The 25,456-nt window shown below is 41.3% G+C and overlaps 2 protein-coding genes across 6 annotated transcripts in view; one reads left to right on the plus strand and one right to left on the minus strand.

The window, feature by feature from the left end:
• Window positions 1–25,456, plus strand: part of GLT8D2 (glycosyltransferase 8 domain containing 2) — a 58,103-nt gene that overhangs the window by 16,502 nt on the left and 16,145 nt on the right. For 4 of the 5 annotated variants that reach the window (XM_060167177.1, XM_060167178.1, XM_060167179.1 and 1 more), the window contains 2 exons: window positions 17,964–18,010; window positions 20,128–20,220. In XM_060167177.1, coding sequence (XP_060023160.1) covers window positions 17,992–18,010; window positions 20,128–20,220 — 112 coding nt within the window. In that variant the 5' untranslated portion in view covers window positions 17,964–17,991. Of the gene's footprint in view, window positions 1–10,812; window positions 10,941–17,963; window positions 18,011–20,127; window positions 20,221–25,456 lie in introns of those variants that run through there. The other variant, XM_060167181.1, reaches the window with a different exon arrangement.
• The window catches only part of TDG (thymine DNA glycosylase), a 39,034-nt gene continuing 34,936 nt past the window's right edge, over window positions 21,359–25,456 (minus strand). The window contains exon 10 of the mRNA XM_060167174.1: window positions 21,359–22,584. Within this exon, the coding sequence (XP_060023157.1) occupies window positions 22,574–22,584 (11 nt within the window). The 3' untranslated portion in view covers window positions 21,359–22,573. The remainder of the gene's footprint in view (window positions 22,585–25,456) is intronic.

Genomic DNA, 25,456 nt, shown 5'->3' on the forward strand with positions numbered 1-25,456 from the left:
GGAGACTAAGTTTCAACCAGTTCAGCTTAGACGGAAGGCGTGGCACAGAGGACCTAGGGGAATCTTAAGCTCCAATCTTAACCTTCTGGTACTGGATTTCCAGTGAAGGGCTTTAGGGAGGAAAGGAACACTCAGAGTAGTGGGGTTTTTTTGTTTGTTTGTTTTTGTTTCTTTGATTGAAGTGTAATTGCTTTACAATGTCATGTTAGTTTCTGGTATACAGCAAAGTGATTCAGTTATATATATGAGCATGTGTGTGTGTGTTTGTATACACTTTTTATACACTGTATATATTCACTTTTTCAGATTCGTTTCCATTATGGCTTATTACAAGATATTGAATATAGTTCCCTGTGCTATACAGTAGGTCCTTGTTGTTTATTTTACATTATGGTAGTATGTATGTGTTAATCCCAAACTCCTAATTTATCCCTCTCCCCCCAATCCCTTTCCCCTTTGGTAACCATAAGTTTATTTTCTATGTTTGTGAGTCTGTTTCTGTTTTGTAAATAAGCTCATTTGTATCATATTTTAGATTCCACATATAAGTGGTATCATATGCTATTTGTCTTTCTCTTTCTGACTTCACTTAGTATGATAATCTCTAGGTCCATCCGTGTTGCTGCAAATGGCATTATTTCATTCTTTTTTATGGCTGAGTAGCATTCCATTGTGTGTGTGTGTGTTTGTGTGTGTGTATATACCACATCTTCTTTATCCATTCGTCTATCAATGGACATTTAGGTTGCTTCCATGTGTTAGCTATTGTAGGTAGTGCTGCTATGAACATTGGGGGTGCATGTATCTTTTCCAATTAGTTTTCTCTGGATATATGCCCAGGATTGGGACTGCTGGATCATATAGTAACTCTTTAGTCAGTAGGATTCTATAAGACAACTGGCTTGTTTTCTTCCAAAAAAAGTGCATGAAAAATAAAAAGGCAGTGTGGACTGATCAAGAGTAAAAGAAACTAAAGATATGACAACCAAACTATAAAAAACAATATTGGAATAATGGGGACATTTTGAATATGGACTGCTTATCCAGTGATGTTAAATTAATGTTATTTTTCTTAGGTGTGATAATGGCATTGTGATTATATAGGAGGATGTCCTTGTTCTTAAGAGATGCACACTGAAGTATTTAGGGCTGAAGAGTCGTGTATATATATGTATACATACATATATATATACAGAGGGAGGGAAGAAGAGAGAGAGAAAGAGAGAAAGGAAATATGGCAACGTGTTAGCAATTGGTGAATCTGGTGTAGGGTATATGAAAATTCATTCTTTCAACTTTTTGGTAGACTTTAAATGTTTCAAGTGATAAAAAGAAAAGGAAAAATTGAACAAAAAAATAAGGGTACTCGGGACTTCCCTGGCAGTCCAGTGGTTAAGACTGCGCGTTTCCACTGCAGGGGGCACGGGTTCCATCTTTGGTCAGAGAACTAAGATCCGCCATGCGGCGTGGCCAAAAAAAAAAGGTACTCAACCTGCATGTATATTTCAAATTAATTTACTGTAATTATTAAACAACAAAAATAGTCACTGTGACAGCTATACCAGTGATGGATTGGGAAAGGGGAGGGAGCAGAAATCCTACAGGCAGGAAGTCCAGGAGGGAAGTTACTGCAGAGTTAATCAGTGAGATGAGGCAGGGTAGAAAGGAGATGGATTAAGAAACACTTAGGAGGTGAAACTGTAGGAATCAGGCATTGGTTGGATGAGGGATTGGGAGGGAGCGGTGGAAGAGGATGCTCAGAGAACACTGAGGAGGAGCTTCTGTGGGGCAGGTGCTGATTTCAGTTGTGAACAGATGAGGTTTGAGGTGCTGCGCAGCTTCCTGGAGGAGAGGGTCATGTGTTCTATAAATCTTTTATATTATAAAAATATTTATATTATAAAAATATTTATAAGTCTGTAAATTTTTTTTTTTTTTTTTTTTTTTTTTTTTGCGGTACGCGGGCCTCTCACTGTTGTGGCCTCTCCCGTTGCGGAGCACAGGCTCTGGACGCGCAGGCTCAGCGGCCGTGGCTCACGGGCCCAGCCGCTCCGCGGCATGTGGGATCCTCCCAGACTGGGGCACAAACCCGTGTCCCCTGCATCGGCAGGCAGACTCTCAACCACTGCGCCACCAGGGAAGCCCTATAAATATTTTTGAGGGTTCATATCTCCAGGCACTCATGCTGGGCATATGGCAATGAACAAAACAGACAAAATGCCCTGCCTTCAAGGAGCTTATAGCCTATCACCAGGAGGACAGACAATAAACCAGTGATGAAATGGGCAGTATGTTGGACGGTGGTCATTGCTGAGGAGAAGTGACATATGTGTTGCTGAGGTAAGGGGGTTTTGACTGAGTCTGGGGGACGCGAAGGAGCCAGCCACATGGATACCTGGCAGGAGTGTTCCAGGTGAAGGGAATAGCATTCCCGGTGGAGGGAACGAGTGTAAAAGGCTCTGAGGCAGGAGAATGCCTGGCAAGGAGGCCAGTGTGATCAGGTGAGATCTTGTAGGACACTGTACAGACTTTGGCTTTTACTCTGAGAGAAATAGCGAGGGCTTGGAGAAGTTTAAACAGAAAACAACACAACCAACTAAAAGGAGACACAGGCAGAATCATCCAGTCAAAGGATGGTGGTGATAAGGCCAGGGAGAAGGCGGTACCAGTGGTGAAGATCTTGGATGTATTTTGCAGGTGGAACTGACAGGATTTGTGGTCAGTCCATCTGTGGGGAATGAGAAACAGAAGGGTCAAGGATAACACCAAGTTTATTTTCGCTGGAGCAATTAGAAGAATGGAGTTGCCATTGTGCAGCTGGAGGAGATCATGGGAGATGTGTGTTTTGGGCAAACGTCAGGAGTTCGAATTCGGACATGAGGATGCCTTCAAGTGGAGCCACCCAGTGGACGCTTGGCTTTAGGAGTCTGGAGTCCATGTGAGCGATCTGGGCTGGAGACAGTAATTAGGGAGTTGTAGGCATATAAATGGTATTTCAAACCAGGAGAGTCCACCATTTAGAGGTTCCAGAGATGGGGGAACAGCCAAAGAGGCTGAGGATGAGCGGTCCCCAAAGGTGGTGGGAAAGCAGGCGAGTTTGGGGTCCCGCAGGCTACGTACAGGACGTGTGTAGAGGAGGAGAGTGCGGGCAGGTGGCCTGCACCTCCCGTGCACCTGGGCCTCGCCCGCATAGTAATGAGTCCTGTGCTGCATTTGCTCGCAGGCAGGAACCATGGTAACCCAGAATATGCTCTCTCACGCTCTGCCCCAGACACTCGTTTCCCTTGGCCCCAGATTTCTGCTTCTTATTCTATGTCTTCTTAAGATGTCTTGCAGCTGTTTCCTCCAGCTCTCATCCCTGACTTCCCCCCATCACTCTTCTACCCCTTTACAGCTCTGATCCCTCTGCCAAATCCATACCATCAGCTCCTCTCTAGAAGCTGCAAACATCTCTTGCGCACCTACTTAATCTATTAGAATGCTTTTGACTGCAAGCACCGGAAATACCCGTTTATAGCAGCTTAAACAGAACGTGCCACCATCAGAGACGAGGTCGCGTTGTGAAGAGGGAGAGAAGTGTGCCCATCAGGCATACGGAATCTTTATACAATTTCATATGCTTGTTAAAAAGTAAATGAAACAGGGAATTCCCTGGCAGTCCAGTGGTTAGGATTCCATGCTTCCACTGCAAGGGGCCGGGGTTCTATCCCTGGTCAGGGAACTAAGATCCTGCAAGCCGTGAGGCACGACCAAAAAAAAAAAACCAAAATAAAAAGTAAATGAAACAGGCTTTCTCTTGGAGGTACATGCTTCTCAGGGCCTCCTTTCTGCCTTGTATTCTAAAAGCACCTTAGAAGGTTTCCTACAAGAATCTGCTTCAGGAATTTCCCTCCTTGGCTCACTACTGCTCTGCCTTGCAATTAGATGTGCATATCAGTTTCCTGAATCCTCTTATTTTATCTTTTTTTAAAAATTTTAATTTATTTATTTTTGACTGCGTTGGGTCTTTGATGCTGCGCCCGGGCTTTCTCTAGTTGCGGTGAGCGGGGCTACTCTTCACTGTGGTGCATGGGCTTTTCACTGCGGTGGCATCTCCTGTTGCGGAGCACGGGCTCCAGGTGCACGGTCATGAGTAGTTGTGGCTCGCGGGCTCTAGAGTGCAGGCTCAGTAGTTGTGGCACACGGGCTTAGTTGCTCCGCGGCGTGTGGGATCTTCCTGGACCAGGGCTTGAATATGTGTCCCCTGCATTGGCAGGTGGATTCTCAACCACTGCGCCACCAGGGAAGCCCCTCTTATTTTATCTTAAAGAGATTTTAGAGTTGCAACGTGCTGGACAGGGGAAAGATGAGCCCACTTGCCAGATGAGTCAGCACTTACTCTTTGGCATGAGCTCAGTAGTTAGAGTAGCGGAGCACTCAAGGGAGAGCAGACCAACCTCGCCTGGGAGCTGTGAAATTTCATGAATACACAGTGACATCTGTTACCTGGAGCCCACCTCACCTGCCTCTGGGGTAGCCAGAATAGCCTTTCATGAGTTTCAGAACCTTGTGGTTAAAGAGCATCAGATTTGAAGTCAGAGAGCCCTAATTTCAAATCCCTGTTCTACTATTTACCAGCTGTGTGATTTTGAGCAAGTTACTGACCCTCTCTGAGCCACAATTTCCTCATTTGAAAAATGGAATTAGTAATATATCCATCCCGTTCTGGCCACAGGGAATGTATTTGTAAGGATTCGTTTGCAAGAAATTGCACCTCATTTCAAAGAAGTTTAAAGAAAAGAGGGGAATTGATTGGCTTGGCTGACTGGGATATACAGGGAGGAGCTGGCCTCAGGGATTTGGAGCCCAGAGCCTTCTGGTCTCCCCCTCATTCTCTCCTGTGGTACCAGATGGTCTCTGGAAGGGAACAGACATGTGGCCAAAGACCATTCTAGGCTGACATTACCTCAAAAAGTTAGCCGAATGTATATCATCCAGAATAGTAAATGGATAAAAGGTACCTGAAACCAATCTCAGAAGAATCATAAATAGCATGCTTTTTGACTCAATTCTTTCCCAAGTGCAATAGGGGAAAAGGAGAAGGGCCGTTGCAAATGCACTCAGAGCTCCTGGGTGTACAGTCTATATCCTGGGAAAATGAAAGGGACATTGTAGCCAGTTGTTTACAGTGAGTTAAAGGCTTGAATGAAATCCCTGTTGAAGAGTTTCCCTAGATCACTGCCAACAAATTCTCACAACACTTTGGTTCATAAAGAAACCCTGGTGTACTATGCTATCCTGCCGTCTCTGTCATGTTGCTGATTTCTAAAGGTTACTATTCCTGGTTGCTGACGGCTGCATCCAGTCAAACATCAAGTTCAGAAGTTCTTTTGAAGGACCGTAATTAAGAAGGATCAATTTAATTTTAAAATAAATTTTGAGTTTTCAAGACAAATTATTTATGGTAAATTAGCTTGTTTGTTTGTTTGTTTTTTAAGATAAAGGAAGTCAGTTTCCAACTCCTGGAAAATGCCACAAAGAAGTGAATGAATATGTGACAAAATTTAATTTTAGATTTCGAAACTAAGATGAATTTTTTTTTTCCTCCAGCAAAAATGGGTTTATTCACAATTAGCAGAGAATTTGAAGTCTGCAGCTACGGTGAGCCACGTGCAAGTTCCCTCATGGCAAGAGGAGAACACTTTTTTAGAGGGGAAAAAGGAAGCTGGGAGGGCTACAAAAACAGGGTCTGTGGCTTCTCTTTTTTTTTTTTAATTTTATTTTATTTATGTTTTTATACTGCAGGTTCTTATTAGTCATCCATTTTATACATATTAGTGTATATATGTCAATCCCAATCTCCCAATTCATCCCACCCCCCCACACCCACCCCCAGCCCCCTTTCCCCCCTTGGTGTCCATACGTTTGTTCTCTACATCTGTGTCTCTGTTTCTGCCCTGCAGACTGGTTCATCTGTACCATTTTTCTAGGTTCCACATATATGCGTTAATATATGATATTTGTTTTCTCTTTCCGACTTACTTCACTCTGTATGACAGTTTCTACATCCATCCACGTCTCTACAAATGACCCAATTTCGTTCCTTTTTATGGCTGAGTAATATACCATTGTGTATATATATATATATATATATATATATATATATATATATATATACCACATCTTCTTTATCCATTCATCTGTTGATGGGCATTTAGGTTGCTTCCACGTCCTGGCTATTGTAAATAGTGCTGCAATGAACATTGGGGTGCATGTGACTTTTTGAATTATGGTTTTCTCTGGATATATGCCCAGTAGTGGGATTGCTGGGTCATATGGTAATTCTATTTTTAGTTTTTTAAGGAACCTCCATACTGTTCTCCATAGTGGCTGTATCAATTTACATTCCCACCAACAGTGCAAGAGGGTTCCCTTTTCTCCACACCCTCTCCAGGATTTGTTGTTTCTAGATTTGCTGATGATGCCTATTCTAACCAGTGTGAGTTGCTACCTCATTGTAATTTTGATTTGCATTTCTCTAATAATTATATTGAGCAGCTTTTCATCTGCTTCTTGGCCATCTGTATGTCTTTTTTGGAGAAATGTCTATTTAAGTCTTCTGCCCATTTTTGGATTGGGTTGTTTTTTTAATATTGAGCTGCATGAGCTGTTTATATATTTTGGAGATTAATCATTTGTCTGTTGATTCGTTAGCAAATATTTTTTCCCATTCTGAGGGTTGTCTTTTTGTCTTGTTTGTAGTTTCCTTTGCTTTGCAAAAGCTTTGAAGTTTCATTAGGTCCCATTTGTTTATTTTTGTTTTTATTTCCATTACTCTACGAGGTGGATCAAAAAAGATCTTGCTGTGATTTATGTCACAGTGTGTTCTTCCTATGTTTTTCTCTAAGAGTTTTATAGTGTCCAGTCTTACATTTAGGTCTCTAATCCATTTTGAGTTTCTTTTTGTGTATGGCATTAAGGAGTGTTCTAATTTAATTCTTTTACATGTAGCTGTCCAGTTTTCCCAGCACCACTTATTGAAGAGGCTGTCTTTTCTCCGTTGTATATCCTTGCCTCCTTTGTCATAGATTAGTTGACCATAGGTGCGTGGGTTTAACTCTGGGCTTTCTATCCGGTTCCATTGATCTATATTTCTGTTTTTGTGCCATACCATACTGTCTTGATTACTGTAGCTTTGTAGTATAGTCTGAAGTCCAGGAGCCTGATTCCTCTAGCTCCTTTTTTCTTTCTCAAGACTGCTTTGGCTATTCGGGGTCTTTTGTGTTTCCATACAAATTGTGAAACTTTTTGTTCTAGTTCTGTGAAAAATGTCATTGGTAGTTTGATAGGGATTGCATTGAATCTGTAGATTGCTTTGGGTAGTATAGTTATTTTCAGAATGTTGATTCTTCCAATCCGAGAACATGGTGTATCTCTCCATCTGTTGGTATCATCTTTAATTTCTTTCATCAGTGTCTTATAGTTTTCTGCATACAGGTGTTTTGTCTCCCTTGGTAGGTTTATTCCTAGGTATTTTATTCTTTTTGTTGCAGTGGTAAATGGGAGTGTTTCCTTAATTTCTCTTTCAGATTTTTCATCATTAGTGTATAGAAATGCAAGAGATTTCTGTGCATTACTTTTGTATCCTGAAACTTTACCAAATTTATTGATTAGCTCTAGTAGTTTTCTGGTGGCATCTTTAGGATTCTCTATGTATACTATCATGTCATCTGCAAAGAGTGACGATTTTACTTCTTCTTTTCCTTTTTGGATTCCTTTTATTTTTTTCTTCTCTGACTGCCGTGGCCAGGACTTCCACAACTATGTTGAATAATAGTGGCGAGAGTGGACATCCTTGTCTTGTTCCTGATCTTAGAGGAAATGCTTTCAGTTTTTCACCATTGAGAATGATGTTTGCTGTGAGCTTGTCGTATATGGCCTTTATTATGTTGAGGTAGGTTCCCTCTATGCCCACTTTCTGGAGAGTTTTTATCATAAATGGATGTTGAATTTTGTCAGAAGCTTTTTCTGCATCTGTTGAGATGATCAAATGGTTTTTCTTCTTCACTTTGTTAATATGGCAATGACTGATTTGCGCGTATTGAAGAATCCTTGCATTGCTGGGATAAATCCCACTTGATCATGGTGTATGGACCTTTTAATGCGTCGTTCGATTCTGTTTGCTAGTATTTTGTTAAGGATTTTTGCATCTATTTTCATCAGTGATATTGGTCTGTAATTTTCTTTTTTTGTAGTACCCTTGTCTGGTTTGGTATCAGGGTGATGGTGGCCTCATAGATTGAGTTTGGGAGTTTTCCTTCCTCTGCAATTTCTTGGAAGAGTTTGAGAAGGATGGGTGTTAGCTCTTCTCTAAATGTTTGATAGAATTCACCTGTGAAGCCCTCTGGTCCTGGACTTCTGTTTGTTGGAAGATTTTTCACAGTTTCCATTTCATTACTTGTGATTGGTCTGTTCATATTTTCTATTTCTTCCTGGTTCATTCTTGGAAGGTTATACCTTTCTAAGAATTTGTCCATTTCTTCCAGGTTGTCCATTTTATTGGCATAGAGTTGCTCGTAGTAGTGTCTTAGAATGCTTTGTATTTCTGTAGTGTCTGTTGTAACTTCTCCTTTTTCATTTCTAATTTTACAGATTTGAGTCCTCTCCCTTTTTTTCTTGATGAGGCTGGCTAATGGTTTATCAATTTTGTTTATCTTCTCAAAGAACCAGCTTTTAATTTTATTGATCTTTGCTATTGTTTTCTTTGTTTCTATTTCATTTATTTCTGCTGTGATCTTTATGATTTCTTTCCTTCTACTAACTTTGGGTTTTGTTTGTTCTTCTTTCTCTAGTTCCTTTAGGTGTAAGGTTACATTGTTTATTTGAGATTTTTCTTTTTTTTGAGGTAGGCTTGTATTACTATAAACTTCCCTCTTAGAACTGCTTTTGCTGCATTCCACAGGTTTTTGGATCTTTATGTTTTTGTTGTAATTTGTCTCTAGGTATTTTTTGATTTCCTCAGGGATCTCTTGGTTATTTAGTAACGTATTATTTAGCCTCCATGTGTTTGTGTTTTTTATGTTTTTTCCCCCTGTAATTGATTTCTAATCTCATAGTGTTGCAGTCAGAAAAGATGATTGATATGATTTCAATTTTCTTAAATTTACTGAGGCTTGATTTGTGACCCAAGATGTGATCTAGCCTGGAGAATGTTCCATGTGCACTTGAGAAGAAAGTGTAATCTGCTGTTTTTGGATGGAATGTCCTATAAATATCAATTAAATCTATCTGGTCTCTTGTGTCATTTAAAGCTTCTGTTTCCTTATTAATTTTCTGTCTGGATGATCTGTCCATTGGTGTAAGTGAGGTGTTAAAGTCCCCCACTATTATTGTGTTACTGTTGATTTTCTCGTTTATAACTTTTAGCAGTTGCCTTATGTATTGAGGTGCTCCTATGTTGGTTGCATATATATTTATAATTGTTATATCTTCTTCTTGGATTGATCCCTTGATCATTATGTAGTGTCCTTCCTTGTGTCTTGTAACATTCTTTATTTTAAAGTCTATTTTATCTGATATGAGTATTGCTACTCCAGCTTTCTTTTGATTTCCATCTGCATGGAATATCTTTTTCCATCCCCTCACTTTCAGTCTGGATGTGTCCCTAGGTCTGAAGTGGGTCTCTTGTAGACAGCATATATATGGGTATTGTTTTTGTATGCATTCAGACAGCGTGTGTCTTTTGGTTGGAGCATTTAATCCATTCACGTTTAAGGTAATTATTGATATGTATGTTCCTATTACCATTTTCTTAATTGTTATGGGTTTGCTTTTGTAGGTCCTTTTCTTCTCTTGTGCTTCCCACTTAGAGAAGTTCCTTTAGCATTTGTTGTAGAGCTGGTTTGGTGGTGCTGAATTCTCATCTTTTTCTTGTCTGTAAAGCTTTTGATTTCTCCATCCAATCTAAATGAGATCCTTGCTGGGTAGAGTAATCTTGGTTGTAGGTTTTTCCCTTTCATCACTTTAAGTATATCATGCCACTCCCTTCTGGCTTGTAGAATTTCTGCCGAGAAATCAGCTGTTAACCTTATGGGAGTTCCCTTGTATGTTATTTGTTGTTTTTCCCTTGTTGCTTTCAGTAATTTTTCTTTGTCTTTAGTTTTTGTCAATTTGATTACTATGTGTCTTGGCGTGTTTCTCCTTGGGTTTACCCTGCCTGGGACTCTCTGTGCTTCCTGGACTTGGGTGACTATTTCCTTTCCAATGTTAGGGAAGTTTTCTACTATAATCTCTTCAGATATTTTCTCCGGTCCTTTCTCTCTTTGTTCTCCTTCTGGAACCCCTATAATGCGAATGTTGTTGCGTTTAATGTTGTCCCAGAGGTCTCTTCGGCTGTCTTCATTTCTTTTCATTCTTTTTTCTTTATTCTGTTCTGCAGCAGTGAATTCCACCATTCTGTCTTCCAGGTCACTTATCCGTTCTTCTGCCTCAGTTATTCTGCTATTGATTCCTTCTAGTATATTTTTCATTTCAGTTACTGTGTTGTTCATCTCTGTTTGTTTGTTCTTTAGTTCTTCTAGATCTTGACTAAACATTTCTTGCATCTTCTCGAACTTTGCCTCCATTCTTTTTCCGAGGTCCTGGATCATCTTCACTATCATTATTCTGAATTCTTTTCCTGGAAGGTTGCCTATCTCCACTTCATTTAGTTGCTTTTCTGGGTTTTTTTTTTTTTTTGCAGTACGCGGGCCTCTCACTGCTGTGGCCTTTCCCGTTGTGGAGCACAGCCTCTGGACGCGCAGGCCCAGCGGCCATGGCTCACGGGCCCAGCCGCTCCGCGGCACATGGGATCCTCCCGGACCAGGGCACGAACCCGTGTCCCCTGCATCGGCAGGCGGACTCCCAACCACTGCACCACCAGGGAAGCCCTTTTCTGGGGTTTTATCTTGTTCCTTCATCTGGTACATAGCCCTCTGCCTTTTCATCTTGTCTATCTTTCTGTGAATGTGGTTTTTGTTCCACAGGCTGCAGGATTGTAGTTATTCTTGCTTCTGCTGTCTCTCCTCTGGTGAATGAGGCTATCTAAGAGGCTTGTGCAAGCGTCCTAATGGGAGGGATTGGTGGTGGGTAGAGCTGAGTGTTGCTCTGGTGAGCAGATCTCTGTAAAACTTTAATCTGCTTGTCTGCTGATGGGTAGGGCTGAGTTCCCTCCCTGTTGGTTGTTTGGCCTGAGGCGACCCAACACTGGAGCCTACCCGGGCTCTTTGGTGGGGCTAATGGTGGACTCTGGGAGGGCTCACGCCAAGGAGTACTTCCCAGAACTTCTGCTGCCAGTGTCCTTGTCCTCACGGTGAGGCGCAGCCACCCCCACCTCTGCAGGAGACCCTCCAACACTAGCAGGTAGGTCTGGTTCAGTCTCCTATGGGCTCACTGCTCCTTCTCCTGGGTCCTACTTTGTGTGTGCCCTCCAAGAGTGGAGTCTCTGTTTCCCCCAGTCCTGTAGTAGTCCTGCAGTCAGATCCCACTACCTTCAAAGTCTGATTCTCTAGGAATTCCTCCTCCTGTTGCCGGACCCCCAGGTTGGGAAGCCTAACGTGGGGCTCAGAACCTTCACTCCAGTGGGTGCACTTCTGTGGTGTAAGTGTTCTCCAGTTTGTGAGTCACCCACCCAGCAGTTATGGGATTTGATTTTATTGTGATTGCGCCCCTCCTGCCATCTCATTGTGGCTTCTCCTTTGTCTTTGGATGTGGGGTATCTTTTTTTTTTTTTTAATTTATTTTTGTCTGTGTTGTGTCTTCGTTTCTGTGCGAGGGCTTTCTCTAGTTGTGGCAAGCGGGGGCCACTCTTCATCGCGGTATGCGGGCCTCTCACTATTGCAGCCTCTGTTGTTGCAGAGCACAGGCTCCAGACGCGCAGGCTCAGTAGTTGTGGCTCTCGGGCCTAGTTACTCCCCAGCATGTGGGATCTTCCCAGACCAGGGCTCGAACCCATGTCCCCTGCATTAGCAGGCAGATTCTCAACCACTGCGCCACCAGGGAAGGCCCTTGATGTGGGGTATCTTTTTTGGTGAGTTCCAGTGTCTTCCTGTCGATGATTGTTCAGCAGTGAGTTGTGATGCAGGTGCTCTCGCAAGAGGTAGTGAGTGCACGTCCTTCTACTCCGCCATCTTGAACCAATCTCCTAAGATGAATTTTATAATCTAAAATTCTTTTCTAATGGTTAAACTTCATTTTTTTCATCAAACTTTCCTTGCTATCCTCTGCTTCTCTGAATGCCCACTGCTTCTTCTAATGAATATATAAGGTATTATGATAAGCATATAGATAAATTGTGAACTGGGGCATCCAGGAAGCAGAGTTATAACAGGCATATTTTGAGAACAGAGAGTCTGTTAGCTCTCTTGGATTTTCAGAGCACGAATAAAATACTCCAGAATATTGTGAAAAGATAGGATTTGGATTTGGAGAAATGTTTGGTTGAAATTTTTCATGATGTATCAGCCCTTTTCTTGTCTCCTTAGGCCCGGTGCTATTTTGAGAACGTTGAATCTGTATTTGATGATATAACTTACTTTTTAGCCACTGATTGCTATCCAAATCTAGAAAGTGTAGGAAAGAATCAGAAACCTTCTTTGGGACACGCATCATCCTCTAGATTCAAAGTCCTTGATAAATCTCAAGCCTCCCTTTGAACACTGTAAAATTAGAATGAAATATTTAAAAAAAATCAGTTCAGTGGAAAGGATAGTCTTCTCAACAAGTGATCCCAGAACAACTGGATATTTACATGCTAAAAAATGAACTTTAACCTATACCTCATGCCATATAAAAAATTAACTGAAATTGAAATGCAAAATATTAAACTACAAAATTCTCAGAAGAAAACATAAGAGAAACTCATCCTGACCTTGGGTTAGGCCAAAAATTCTTAGATATGACACTGAAAGCATGATCTGTAGAAGCAAAAAATTGATGAATTTGACATCATCAGAACTGAAAACTTTTGCTGTGCAAAGGAAAGTTTTAACTTTTCATTGTTAAAAGAATGAAGACAAGCCACCTACTGGGGGAAAGTATTTGCAAATCACACATCTAACAAAAGACCTGTATCCAGAGTATGTAAAGCTCTCCAAACTTAGAAATCAGAAAGCAATGATCCAATTAAAACATTGGGAAAAGATTTAAACAGACACTTCCCCATTGCATTAGTCAGCGTTCTCCAGAGAAACAGAACCGATCAGATGTATATGTATGCAGAAGAAGACTTATTATAAGGAATTGGCTCATGTGATTATGGAAACCAACAAGACTCAAGATCTGCAGGCTGAGTCAGCAAGATGGACACTAAAGAGAGCCAGAGGTGCAGCTCCAGTCTGAGTCTGCAGGTCTGAGAACCAGGAAAACTGCTGGTGTAGATCCAGTCTGATGGCTGGCAGCCTCAAGACCCAGGAAGAGCATGAGTTTCAGTTCGAGTCTGAAGGTAGGAAAAAGTCACTGTCCCACTTCAAAGGCAGTCAAACCAGAGACATTATCTTACTCAGGGGAAGGTCAGCTTTTTTGTTCTGTTTAGAACTTCAGCTAGTTGGATGAGGCCCACCTACATTAGAGAGGGCAATCTGTGTTCCTTCCACTACTGCTTTAACATTAATCTCATCCAAAAACATCCTCGCAGGAACACCCAGAATAGTATTTGACCAAATATTATGGCCCCTTCAAGTTGATACATAAAATTAACCATCACAACGATATACAGATGGCAAATAAACACATAAAAAGATCCTCAACATTAGTAGTTATTAGGGAAGTGCAAATTAAAACCACCATGAAATACACATATTAGAACAGCTAAAATAAAGTACCAAGTGCTGACAAGAATGCTGAGCAACTGGACTTTTCTTTCATTGCTGGTAGGAATGCAAAATGATACGGCCACTCCGGAAAACAGACGGGCAAATTTCTTATAAACACACATCTACCAAATGACCCAGCAACCCCACTTCTAGGTCTTTACCACAGAGAAGTAAAACTTAAAATCATGCAAAAACCTCCAAACAAGTGTTTACAGATGCTTTATTCATAATCAAAAAACACTGGAAAGAACTCAGATGTCCTTCATAAATAAACAAATGTCCTGGATAAATAAACTGTGATACATTCTTACAGTGGAACGCTATTCAGTAATAAAAAGGAACAAATTATTGATTCATGCAACGGCAAGTATCAATCCCAGATGCGTCATGCTAAGCAAAAGAAGAGAGTCTTTAAAGATTGTATACCGTATGAATCCATTTACGTGACATTCTAGAAATGACAAAACTATAGCCACAGAGAATACATCAGTGGTTGCCGGGAGTTAGGTGTCAAGTTGGGTTTGCCTACAGAAGGGCAGCACAAGAGAATTTTTTGGAGGTGTTGGAATTGTTCTTTTTCTCATTTGTTGTGATTATCACAGGAATTTATGCATGTGTTAAAATTCATGGAACAATACAACCAGAAAAGTGAATTCTACTATATGTAAAAATTTAAACATTTAAAAATCAACAAGTCAAGGAACTTCCCTGGTGGACCAGTGGTTAAGACTCTGCACTTCCACTGCAGGGAGCATAGGTTTGATCCCTGGTCAAGGAACTAGGATCCCACATGCTGCACGGCCGCAAACAAAAAAAAGAAAATCAAGTCATATTTTGAAGCTGACCTGTTAATATGCAGTTAATCAATTACATGTGTCACAGGAAGTCTATTAAAAAAAAACAGGTTTACTGAATATTTGTTATACATCACCATTTGTGCCTCCCTGAGTGAAGCACTCTTTCTAATTATGGAAGTTCACAACAGGAAATTTGTGGAAATCCAGGACACTATAAAGAAATTACCTTGTCAACATGTCTCAAATGTCTTGGCAGAAAAATAGTGCTCATAAGGCCAATTCTTTATTCTCTAAAGAAGTAGTTGCCTCTTCTGTTAAAAGAAGTTGTTCCTGGGACTTCCCTGGTGTCCAGTGGTTAAGACTACAAAAAGCCACAGCACAAACCTGGCAAATCTTCCCAAAGCAGCAGTTTTTCTAGATGGTAAAACATTAAACACATGACTTTTCTATGACATATTAACCCAGATGTCAGTTGAATCAACCTACCCCAGGGATTCTGTAACCTTTAACCTGGGATGCACAGACCCTCAGAGTGTCCATGGATACATTTCATTTTCTCATGCACTTAGATGAGGAAAAATGTGAGCATTTCCTTCGTTTGTGAATATAGGAAACAAGCCACAGAAGGAACTGTAGTACCTGTGACTTCCTCATCAGTGTAAATCAGGTACTTTCATGTTACATCACAGCTGCTACAAATATCTCACATCTTTTAAAGCTCATTACTACTTAAAGCTACAATAAGTATTATACCTGCTAATAGCCCTTGTTATTTAATAAAGAAGCATGTTTAATGCTATAGGTATCACAAATTTGTTTTTTCCCCCCAATATTCTGATAATTTTTTTTAAAAGTGTGTAATTGGTTTTCTTTATAATACAATATATCTTTTAAGCTTTTAAAAACATTATTCTGGGAAGAGGTCTATGGGATTCACCAGACTTCCAAGATACTTATGTCAAAAAAAGTTTAAGATTCCTGCCATCTGCCATAGATTTGGAGATTCAAATGCAATTAACTCACAATTAACTCACCTTTCCTCCATCCAATATTCCCTCCAAACTTTGTACCAATTCTTGATGACTTCCATTCTCATGTCCGGTGCCCACAGAACTTTCTAGCTCAGTTGTTTCTCTCCCCTGTCCTCCATGTCCAAAATAAAGAACATTGCCCCGTTCCCTTGATTTCCCTTAAACACAGCAACATGTGTGTTGATCCAGAGGGGAAAGCAGTGTAGAGGTAGGGTGGGGATGAGAAGGTGCAGAGCATGGCAGAGACTGTGGACTGCATATTGGAAATTCCAGTTCTTTGAAAGTCCCTAGGGCCCATCTGCACAGGGAAAGAAGTTCTCTTGGGCGACTGGCAGCTCCTGTCCTGTGATCTTTCTCCTCCTTACACGCTGTTCTTCTTGGGCTGCTGCCAAACCCGGGGATTCCAGCTCATCATTTACTCGACCCAGTTAGCTTTCTCCTGATCTCACCCCTATCCATCACATCTGTGTATAGAAGACCTTGATTACATAACGAAGAGTTTTCTCCCTGAGAGGAGCTCTTCCGACAATGAAGGGACTATTTTTTTCCCCTATATTTATGTACAGTTTACATGAACTTGAAGGTAAAACAAGAAACTTGGAAGATATTTTGAACTCACTTGGGATGACTTTGGAGTGTCCGCTCTCCTTTATCATCAGAATTTCTGTGGGAATGTTTGAAAAACATTGCTTTAGGGCTTTAAGGAAGACAAAGGCTGATGGAGGGGGTTACATGCATTTAAAAGAAAATCCAGGGATTTCTCTGGTGGCGCAGTGGTTAAGAATCCGCCTGCCAATGCAGGGGACACAGGTTCTATCCCTGGTCCAGGAAGATCCCACATGCTGCCGAGCAGGTAAGCCCGTGTGCCACAACTACTGAGCCTGCGCTCTAGAGCCTGCAAGCCACAACTACTGAGCTATGCGCCACAACTACTGAAGCCTGTGTGCTCTAGAGCCCGTGAGCCACAACTACTGAGCCCACGAGCCACAACTACTGAAGCCTGCACACCTAGAGCCTGTGCTCCGCAACAAGAGAAGCCACCGCAATGAGAAGCCTGCACACCACACAGAGTAGTCCCTGCTCGCTGCAGATAGAGAAAGCCCGCGTGCAGCAACAAAGATGCAATGCGGCCAAAAAAATAAATAAAATAAAATCCATATTCCTTTACAGACCCCACAGTTTGTCTCCAGCCTCTTCTAGCCAGTCTCTCCCTTACTCCACTCTGTTCCAGCCTCATTGAACCTCTTGCGGTATTTAGAATCATCAGCCCCAGGGCCTTTGCACTTGCTGTTCCCTTTGCCTGGGATGCTCTTCTGCATTCTCTCCACTGGCTCCTGCCCTTTCTTCTGATCAAATGTCATCTCCTCAGTGAGGTGTTTCCTGATTTCTCACCAAGATGCCTCCCGGTCTCTATTCATCTTTATCCCAGCACTTCTGTTTTTTACTTCATATCACTTACCATAATTAATTATTTTACTTGTTACATTTTAATATCTCTTTTCTCTACTGAAAGCAGCTCCATGATGATAGGGACTGGGACTGATCTGTGCGTTGCTGCATCCCCAGTACATAGCACAGTGCTGGGCTTTTAGTAGGATCTCAATAAATATTTACTGAATGATTGAATGGAGCATAAAATGTGCCCCTCTCAGGATGGTTCTGTTTTCACAAGGGATTACTGAAGATGTAGAAGCTTCCTTATCAAAGGAATGAAGTTATGATAGCAGGAAAAAAAGGCACAGGATTGATATTTTACATCAAGGGAAACGTCTTATGTGACATTTCTTCCAGTTAGTGCCATCTGATCTGCTAACCCAGAGGGCTGACAGGGCAGTTTTTGGAGAAGGTAAAAGATTACGGTTTGGGAGTCCTTTGTACGTTTTGTACAGCCAGAGAAATCAATTTGAAGAGGTGAGCGCTGAATTCAAGAACTATTTAGTTAAAAATTCTAGATTCAGAACAGTTAAGAATGACTGCAGGGCTTCCCTGGTGGTGCAGTGGTTGAGAGTCTGCCTGCCGATGCAGGGGACACGGGTTCGTGCCCTGATCCGGGAAGATCCCATATGCCGCGAAGCGGCTGGGCCCGTGAGCCATGGCCGCTGAGCCTGCGCGTCCGGAGCCTGTGCTCCGCAACGGGAGAGGCCACAACAGTGAGAGGCCCGTGTACCACAAAAAAAAAAAAAAAAAAAAGAATGATTGCAAAATTTTCCACATAGCAAATGGTCAAAGATGTAGTCCTTAATAATTGTATTATGACTTTTGGGTTGATTGTCTTTTAAAAATAATTTTTATTCTTTAATCCACAGGTCACAGTTTTTATCCACATGAACACACATGGCTTTGTTACGAAAAAGTAAGATTACAAACTTCTAAAAATTATGATTAAAAATAGATATTTTGGAGGACTGTTTTGATGCTGAATCTTATTCTTTTTCTTTTTGTTTTTTAATCTTCTTTGGTTTTCATGGATAGTTTTCCCACAGACAGTTGTTGGCATCATCATATGAGGATGATTTCCGTAGAAAGTTGTTGAGTGTTTTGTTCAGAGGTGGATTTTTCGTGAGAGGGGTCAGATGTTTCCGTAAAAGTTGCAAATATTATTTATTTTCTCATTTTAAATAAGTATTCATGTTTCTGCCTAATTTAGCGTTTGTAATTTCGTATTCTTATTCTTAAAGATTCACTTCAAATTATGTAATCTTCAGACCCCATCAAAACCTGGACTTGCCTCTGATTTTATATCCAGTTGTTTGTGAATCTAGGGGAAAAATAATTACTTAATTGTGTTAGTTACCCTCAGAATAGAGTTGCCCAATGTGGCAGATGAAAAGACAAGATATACAGTTAGATTTGAATTTCTAATAAACTATGAATAATTTTTTAGTATAAGTATATCCCCAATATTGCATGGGACATACTTATACTAAAAAAGGGTCAGATGGTAGTAGACATTAGGCTGCTTCGTCAAAGTGGCTGTGGGAAGCGAATGTTAATCAGTTGTATCGATAAACTATAGAACTTTGTCCCTTATCTTCTGTTTCTGTATAGTTTTGTTTTAAACTGAGTATAGTATCTGGTTGTCTCTGGCTGAATCTGATAACCCAGAAAGGCAGAGAAGGGATGGATGTCAGCAAGGCAGAACCATTGAGCCTTAGGACATAGCTCTGGAAGGCATCCGTGGAGATTGTCCAACTCCTTCCTTTTACAAATGTGAAGACAAAGGCCTAGGGGCCAGAAAATAGATCAGTATGAGGCCAATAAGTGTAAATATCTTGACACACAAAATAGTAAATAATAATACGAAACAATTTTAAAGTCTTTATTGGGCCTACATTGCCTTTGGTAACTCTCAAAACACCCCTGCAAGGTAGTGGTTATTATTACAATCCCCATTTAGCAGATGAGCAGACTGAGGCTCAGAGAGGTTAAGTAACATGTCCAAGGCCACACAGCTAGTAGGTGGTAAAATGAGATTTGAGTCTGACTTCAAATCCCAGCCCTTTCCCCTTCTACCAATGTTTACCAAACTGCAGGCATTTGTGTACTGCATATGGCAGTGTACCACTTTCTCAACTTTTCATCATCTGCGTTCCTTCTGTTCTGTGCATGACTTACTATTTTCTTTAAATTGACTCATTTAAAAAATTATAAGTGTATTTTGTAATAGAAAGTGTATATCCTTACTATAAGTAGAGTAACAGTTATGTCTCAGAAGAAGGTGATTGTACAAATGTATATGGTTAGAGTAATGTTATTCAATTCTGGGTAGCTTTGTTTACCTGCCTGCATATGAAATTAGGACTGATTTCTCACTGTGATTTAATGTTACTTAATGCTATGAACACAAGCCTCCTGAATCATCCCATGTACAACCAGTGGTGTATGGCTCCATACTTAGGAAAACACTGTCCGACACCATTCTAGTTCTCAGTAGATCCTAAGGGCAAGCATCACTGTTTTGGAAAGGATGGCCCTGGAGGCTTAGACTGGGAAGAGGTATTGGGATCTTCTAAGCTCTTACTCAGGGCAAGAGATTTATGTACATCATCCTTGACCAGTGGTAGAACTAACTGAGAAGCAGCTGTTATAATGACTAAGAACATGTATTCATAATAAGCACTGGCTCATCATAAGTGTCATATAAATGTTGGCTATTATTTGAAACAAAGTATTCCTGCACAGAAAGTGCCTCCAGAGGCAGCATCGTGCAGCCATCAAGGTTGTAGCTTCTGCCGTCAGACTGCCTGGGTTTAGCCCTGGCTGTCCTTAACCTACATCTGTGTGGCCTTGAGTATCGGCAGTATCACAGATTAACTCTTGACTCCACGTGCTACCTGCTTAGAGAAAGGTTCCAGGCCTCCAGGCCTGTGTATGTCAGGGACAGCGTCTGTTCCCACTGGCTATTCTAAACTTATTCCACAGTTGCAGTTTGATAGGTTATACTTGAACATGTTTCTGTTTTTATTTCAGTTAACCAAGTGTTGCTGTTCCTTTTGATTGTGACCATCTGTGGGATTCTGTATAAGAAAGTTCATAGGGGGACTGTGCTCAGGAACGAAACAGGTATGCAAAGTGACCTAAGCCAGTCACAAAAAGTCAGATACTCTGTGATTCCACCAACGTGAGGTACTTAGAGTAGCCAAATTCATAGAGACAGAAAGCATAGTGATGACTGCCGGGGGCTGGGTGGGGGGAGGGGAAAGGGGAGTTGTTGTTTAATGGGTATAGAGTTTCAGTTTTACAAAATGAAAAGCGTTAGGGGGATGGATGACAGTGATGATTGTACAACAGTGTGAATGTATTTAATACCACTGAACTGTACACTTGAAAATGGTTGAGATGGTAAATTTTATGTTGCGTATTTTACTGCAAAGAAAAAATATATTAAAAAAAAAGAAGAACGGGGCTTCCCTGGTGGCGCAGTGGTTGAGAGTCCGCCTGCCGATGCAGGGGACACAGTTTCGTGACGCGGTCCGAGAAGATCCCACATGCCGCGGAGCGGCTGAGCGCATGAGCCATGGCCGCTGAGCCTGCGCGTCCGGAGCCTGTGCTCTGCAACAGGAGAGGCCACAACAGTGAGAGAACTGTGTACCGCAAAAAAAAAAAAAAAAAAAAAAGAAGAACGGAGCAGGCAGGCAGCCATGTGGTCCATCAAGATGAGATACCTAAGAACACAGTTTGAGTCCTTCCAATAGCTGGGTTCAGAGAGAAACAATTCAGTCAGCTTCCAAGTACCTGCTTTTAGAATATCAACCCAAGGCCAAATTTTCAGTTGTGTTGTAGAATGATCAGTGCTATTCAAACTTAGCACATATCAGAATCACACAGAGGGCTTGTTCAAACACAGTCCTGGCCCCAGGTTTTGAATCAGTAGTTCGGGGGTGGGGCTGAGAATTTGCGTTTCTGATGAACTCCCAGTTGATGCTGAGGCTGTTGGTTTTCGGACCTCACTCTGAGTGGCCTGCTCTCCATCCACCCTTCTGGAGTCTCTCAATAATTTCGCTTATGAGCAAAATCGCTGCATTGACCATATGTCCTCCTCCAGCTGCACTGGGAGCCCAGTTTCCCTCTTCAGGGGTGAATTGCATGGGATGGAACCTCACTTCTCCAAACATACAAAGCCAACACACACAAAAATTAAGTAGCACCAGTAGTGTTTTATTTTTCATTAGTTTACTGTTTTATATCAGCAAAATGAATATACTCATTTATGGAAAATACAAAATATTACCTGGAGCTGTATCAGCCAAAGGCAAATACAATTACTATTTTGGTGCATTATATACATTCATATTCACACTTCTTTTTAAGCCAGAGGCTTAGGCACTGGACACTCTACAGGGAACAAAATAATGTCCCTGCTCTCGGAAAGCTGACTTTTTCAATATAAAAAAATTCATAAGGACTTCCCTGGAGGCGAGTGGTTAAGAATCCACCTGCCAATGCAGGGGACACGGGTTCGAGCCCTGGTCCAGGAAGATCCCACATGCCGCGGAGCAACTAAACCTGTGCGCCACAGCTACGGAGCCTGCATGCCTAGAGCCCGTGCCCCACAACAAGAGAAGCCACTGCAATGAGAAGCCCGCCACCTCAAGGAAGAGTAGCCCCCGCTCACCTCAACCAGAGAAAAGCCTGCATGCAGCAACAAAGACCCAACACAGCCAAAAATTAATTAATTATTTTAAAATTCATAAAAAATTAAAGATATGTATAATCAGGTCTAGATGAACATTAGGAGCCTCTGGAACGTGAATGATTTCCATACATAGATATGTATGCAGATATTTGTAGGGCATTATTGATAGTAGCCCCAAACTGGAAGCAATCCACGTGTGAATCAAGTACTGAATATATAAAATGTGTTATATCCATGCACTGGAGTACTTTCCAACAGTAAAAAGGAACAAACTACTAATACATGATACAAGATGAATAAACCCCACACACATACTAAATGAAAGATGCTAGACCCAAAACACCACATGTTATATGATTCCATTTAAAGGAAACTTCTAGGAAAGGCAAATCTATGGAGACAGAAAAACAGGTCAGTGGTTGCCTGGGGCTGGGAGTGGGAGTGGCTTGACTGCAACCCAGCTGAAGGGAAATTTTCTGGTGATGAAAATTGTTCTAAAATGGGATTTTAGAACATTCTAAATGTTCTAAAATGGGATAAATTTACTAAATATCATTGAACTATGTACTTACAGTAGGTAAATTTAAAGAAATCTATATTAGTCTGCCTGGGCTGCCATAACAAAATACCACAGACTGGGTAGCTTAAACAACAGACATTAATTTTCTCACAGGTCTGGAGGCTGGAAGTCCAAGATCAAGGTGCCGGCAGGGCTGGTTTGTCCTGCAGAGGAACGCCTTCTCTCTGTGTCCTCACGTGGCCTGGTGTCTTTTCCTCTTCTTATAAGGACGCTAGCCATATGGAATTAAGGGTGGGCCTCATTTAACCTAACTGCCTCTTTAAAGGCCCTATCTCCAAATACAGTCACGTTCTGAGGTACTAGGGGTTAGAGCTTCAACATATGAATTTTAGGGGTACGCAATTCAGTCCATAGCAGTATGTAACTAATGACTCAATAAATTGCTTTGAGAAAGGTCGAGAGAGAGAGAGAGAGACAGAGACAGAGACAGAGAGACAGAGACAGAGACAGAGAGAGAGGGAGAGAGAAAGAGAGAGAGAAGGTCATACAAGGCCAAATGTGGTCTGAACTTTGAGCTTGTTACTCCTCACGTTTTACTTCCTGCCCATAAACCAACACATTCAGTTGGCAGATCGCATTGCAAATTCCTTTCTCCATGGAAAGAAATGAGTTGCTTTTATAATAGCTGTTAAAAGAACTGTGAGGAAATGCACATCCTGACTAATTGGCTATATATTTATATACGATAAAGTGTTTTCACCACATGAATGGATCCAATAGCACATTTTTATCCCACACAGTGTTAAAATTTAAAAAAAGAGAGGGAATCAGTGTTATGAAATACCACTCAAAAGAACATAGTTGGCATGGAAAGATGGATGTCTGTGGTATGTAAGTGGAAAAAGCAGGTTACAGAAGACTATGAAAAGTATGATTTCATTTTTTTTTCAGTTTAAAACTTTTTAAATTTGTTTCAAAGTTAAACCCAAGACACATTGACTTCATAGGAAATCCACTGAGAAATGTTTTTCTAGGCTGAACACCTCTTTCCCTTTAGTCTCCCCCAGCAGAGTATGCACATGTTAATTACCTTCATTTTATAATCGCTGCTGTCCCACCACTATACCAAGATCACCTAAACTGTGTGTGTAGTATTCTGAACGTTCTTAGTTACACCCTAATTTCACTAACTGCAAAAGATTTTCTGGGATACCCTGTCACTTGAATTCTTTGGCTACATTTGAAGATGAAGTCCAAAGAACTCTTAAATGATTCTCCTTTGCGGGGGCGAGGGTGGTAATTTGGTTTTAAAATAATACATCAAATTTCATGTAATATTTATATAATATGTAGTATATGTGCTTTTGTATGTACATTAAGAAGGGTTTGAGAGGCACATACCACACTGGTAACCTTTGGAATGTGGGCTGCGAGGTCTGCAGAAAACAGTCACCATTTAGATACTCTTCTGTTTGACTGGAATTTTCCAGAAGTGCATGTTAATATTTTATAGACTTTATTTTTTAGAGCAGTTTTAGTTTCACAGCAAAACTGAGCAGAAGGTACAGAGATTTCCCCCATACCCCTTTCCACCCCCCCCCACACGTGCACACACACGTGCACACGCACACATGCGTGCACACATGCACTCGCTCACACACACGCGTGCATACACACACACACACACACACACACACACACACACAGCCTCCCCCACTATTAACATCCTGTACCAGAGTGGTACATGTGTTACAATCTGTGGACCTATGTTAACACATCATTTTCACTAGTGTCCATAGTTAAATTTTTTTTTTTGGCCATGCTGTGCAGCATGCAGGATCTTAGTTCCCTGACCAGAGATCAAACCCGTGTCCCCTGCAGTGGAAGCAGGGAGTTCTAACCACTGGGCAACCAGGGAATTTCCACCAGTCCATAGTTTACATTAGGGTTCACCCCTGGTGTTGTACATTTTATGGGTTTTGAGAAATTTATAAGGACATTTATCTATCATTATAGAATACAGAATAGTTTCAGTGCCCTAAAAATCCTCTGTACCTCACCTATTCCATATTAATCTTCACAATTTTTAAAACATTAATTCAAAGAACTAGTGTCATAACATGAAGTCCAGAGGCCCTGGGAAGTCATGTACTGAAGAAAAACATGGTAGCATTCTATGGAATCTCCTGATAATGACACTCCATGGAATCTCCCGACAATTTCCTTGCAGTCAGCATGCTGGTGATTCACTCTTGGCCCATTTGGGGTGCAGCAAGTTTATATGTTTGGCTAAAATAGTTCTAATTTGAAATGGGATTCAGAGATTTGGCACTGGGAGTGCAGACATTTCACCTCTTCTAGAAACGGACATTGTTTGATAAGAGTTACTTGTGAGAAGGGTCTAAAGCAATATAATAAATTTCTGGTCCATATGCCATTATTATATGAGATTTTTATGGGCACCAAAGGGCTTCTCATAACAAACCTTTTAATGGTCTGGCTCAGGCAGCATTTGGTGTAACAGATCCAAGTAGTACAATGGCTGATTCCCAAAGATCTGCTAGGATGGGGCATTGGTGAAGAATTACAGTTGAAAAATCTCCCCACCCTTCCGCCAACGCGCCTTCATCTATCATTCTGTCCAGGAAAGACTTCTAGGCAGAGAGCATTTTGGCTTAGGTTAGCTCCCAGATTCTCTGACTGGCAGAGGCTCTTAAGCAGTATGGTGGTGTGATGTGTCTGCAGCAGAGCTGTAAACTCAGTGTTTGACCTTCCCTTGGGGTGCTCTTCTTTCAAGGCGACGTGTTCCTCCAAACCTCATTCTGCCCATAGCCTGATAAAGGACTCTATCTGAGCCTGACAGCCAGGTACTGCCCCAGATTTTCAACCCTTCCCTCTTTCTTTGCCCCTAAGAGTCACCCATGAATTATTCCTCTAGGGCTCTGTTCTCTAAGGCCAATGCATCATATCTGTTTAGTTGATTTCAGCAAACTTCCATTAGGTGCATGTTAGGTGCCAGACTCAGTGGGGATAATACAATGAGCTTACAGTCTAGTATAGGAGGCATACACATGAATAGATTCTTCCCATGCAGTGTGGTGAGTTCTCAAATAGAGGTTTCTAATGAATTCACCCAGCCAGCC

This window comes from Lagenorhynchus albirostris, chromosome 11 (genome assembly GCF_949774975.1).
Source record: "Lagenorhynchus albirostris chromosome 11, mLagAlb1.1, whole genome shotgun sequence".
Taxonomy (NCBI): domain Eukaryota; kingdom Metazoa; phylum Chordata; class Mammalia; order Artiodactyla; family Delphinidae; genus Lagenorhynchus; species Lagenorhynchus albirostris.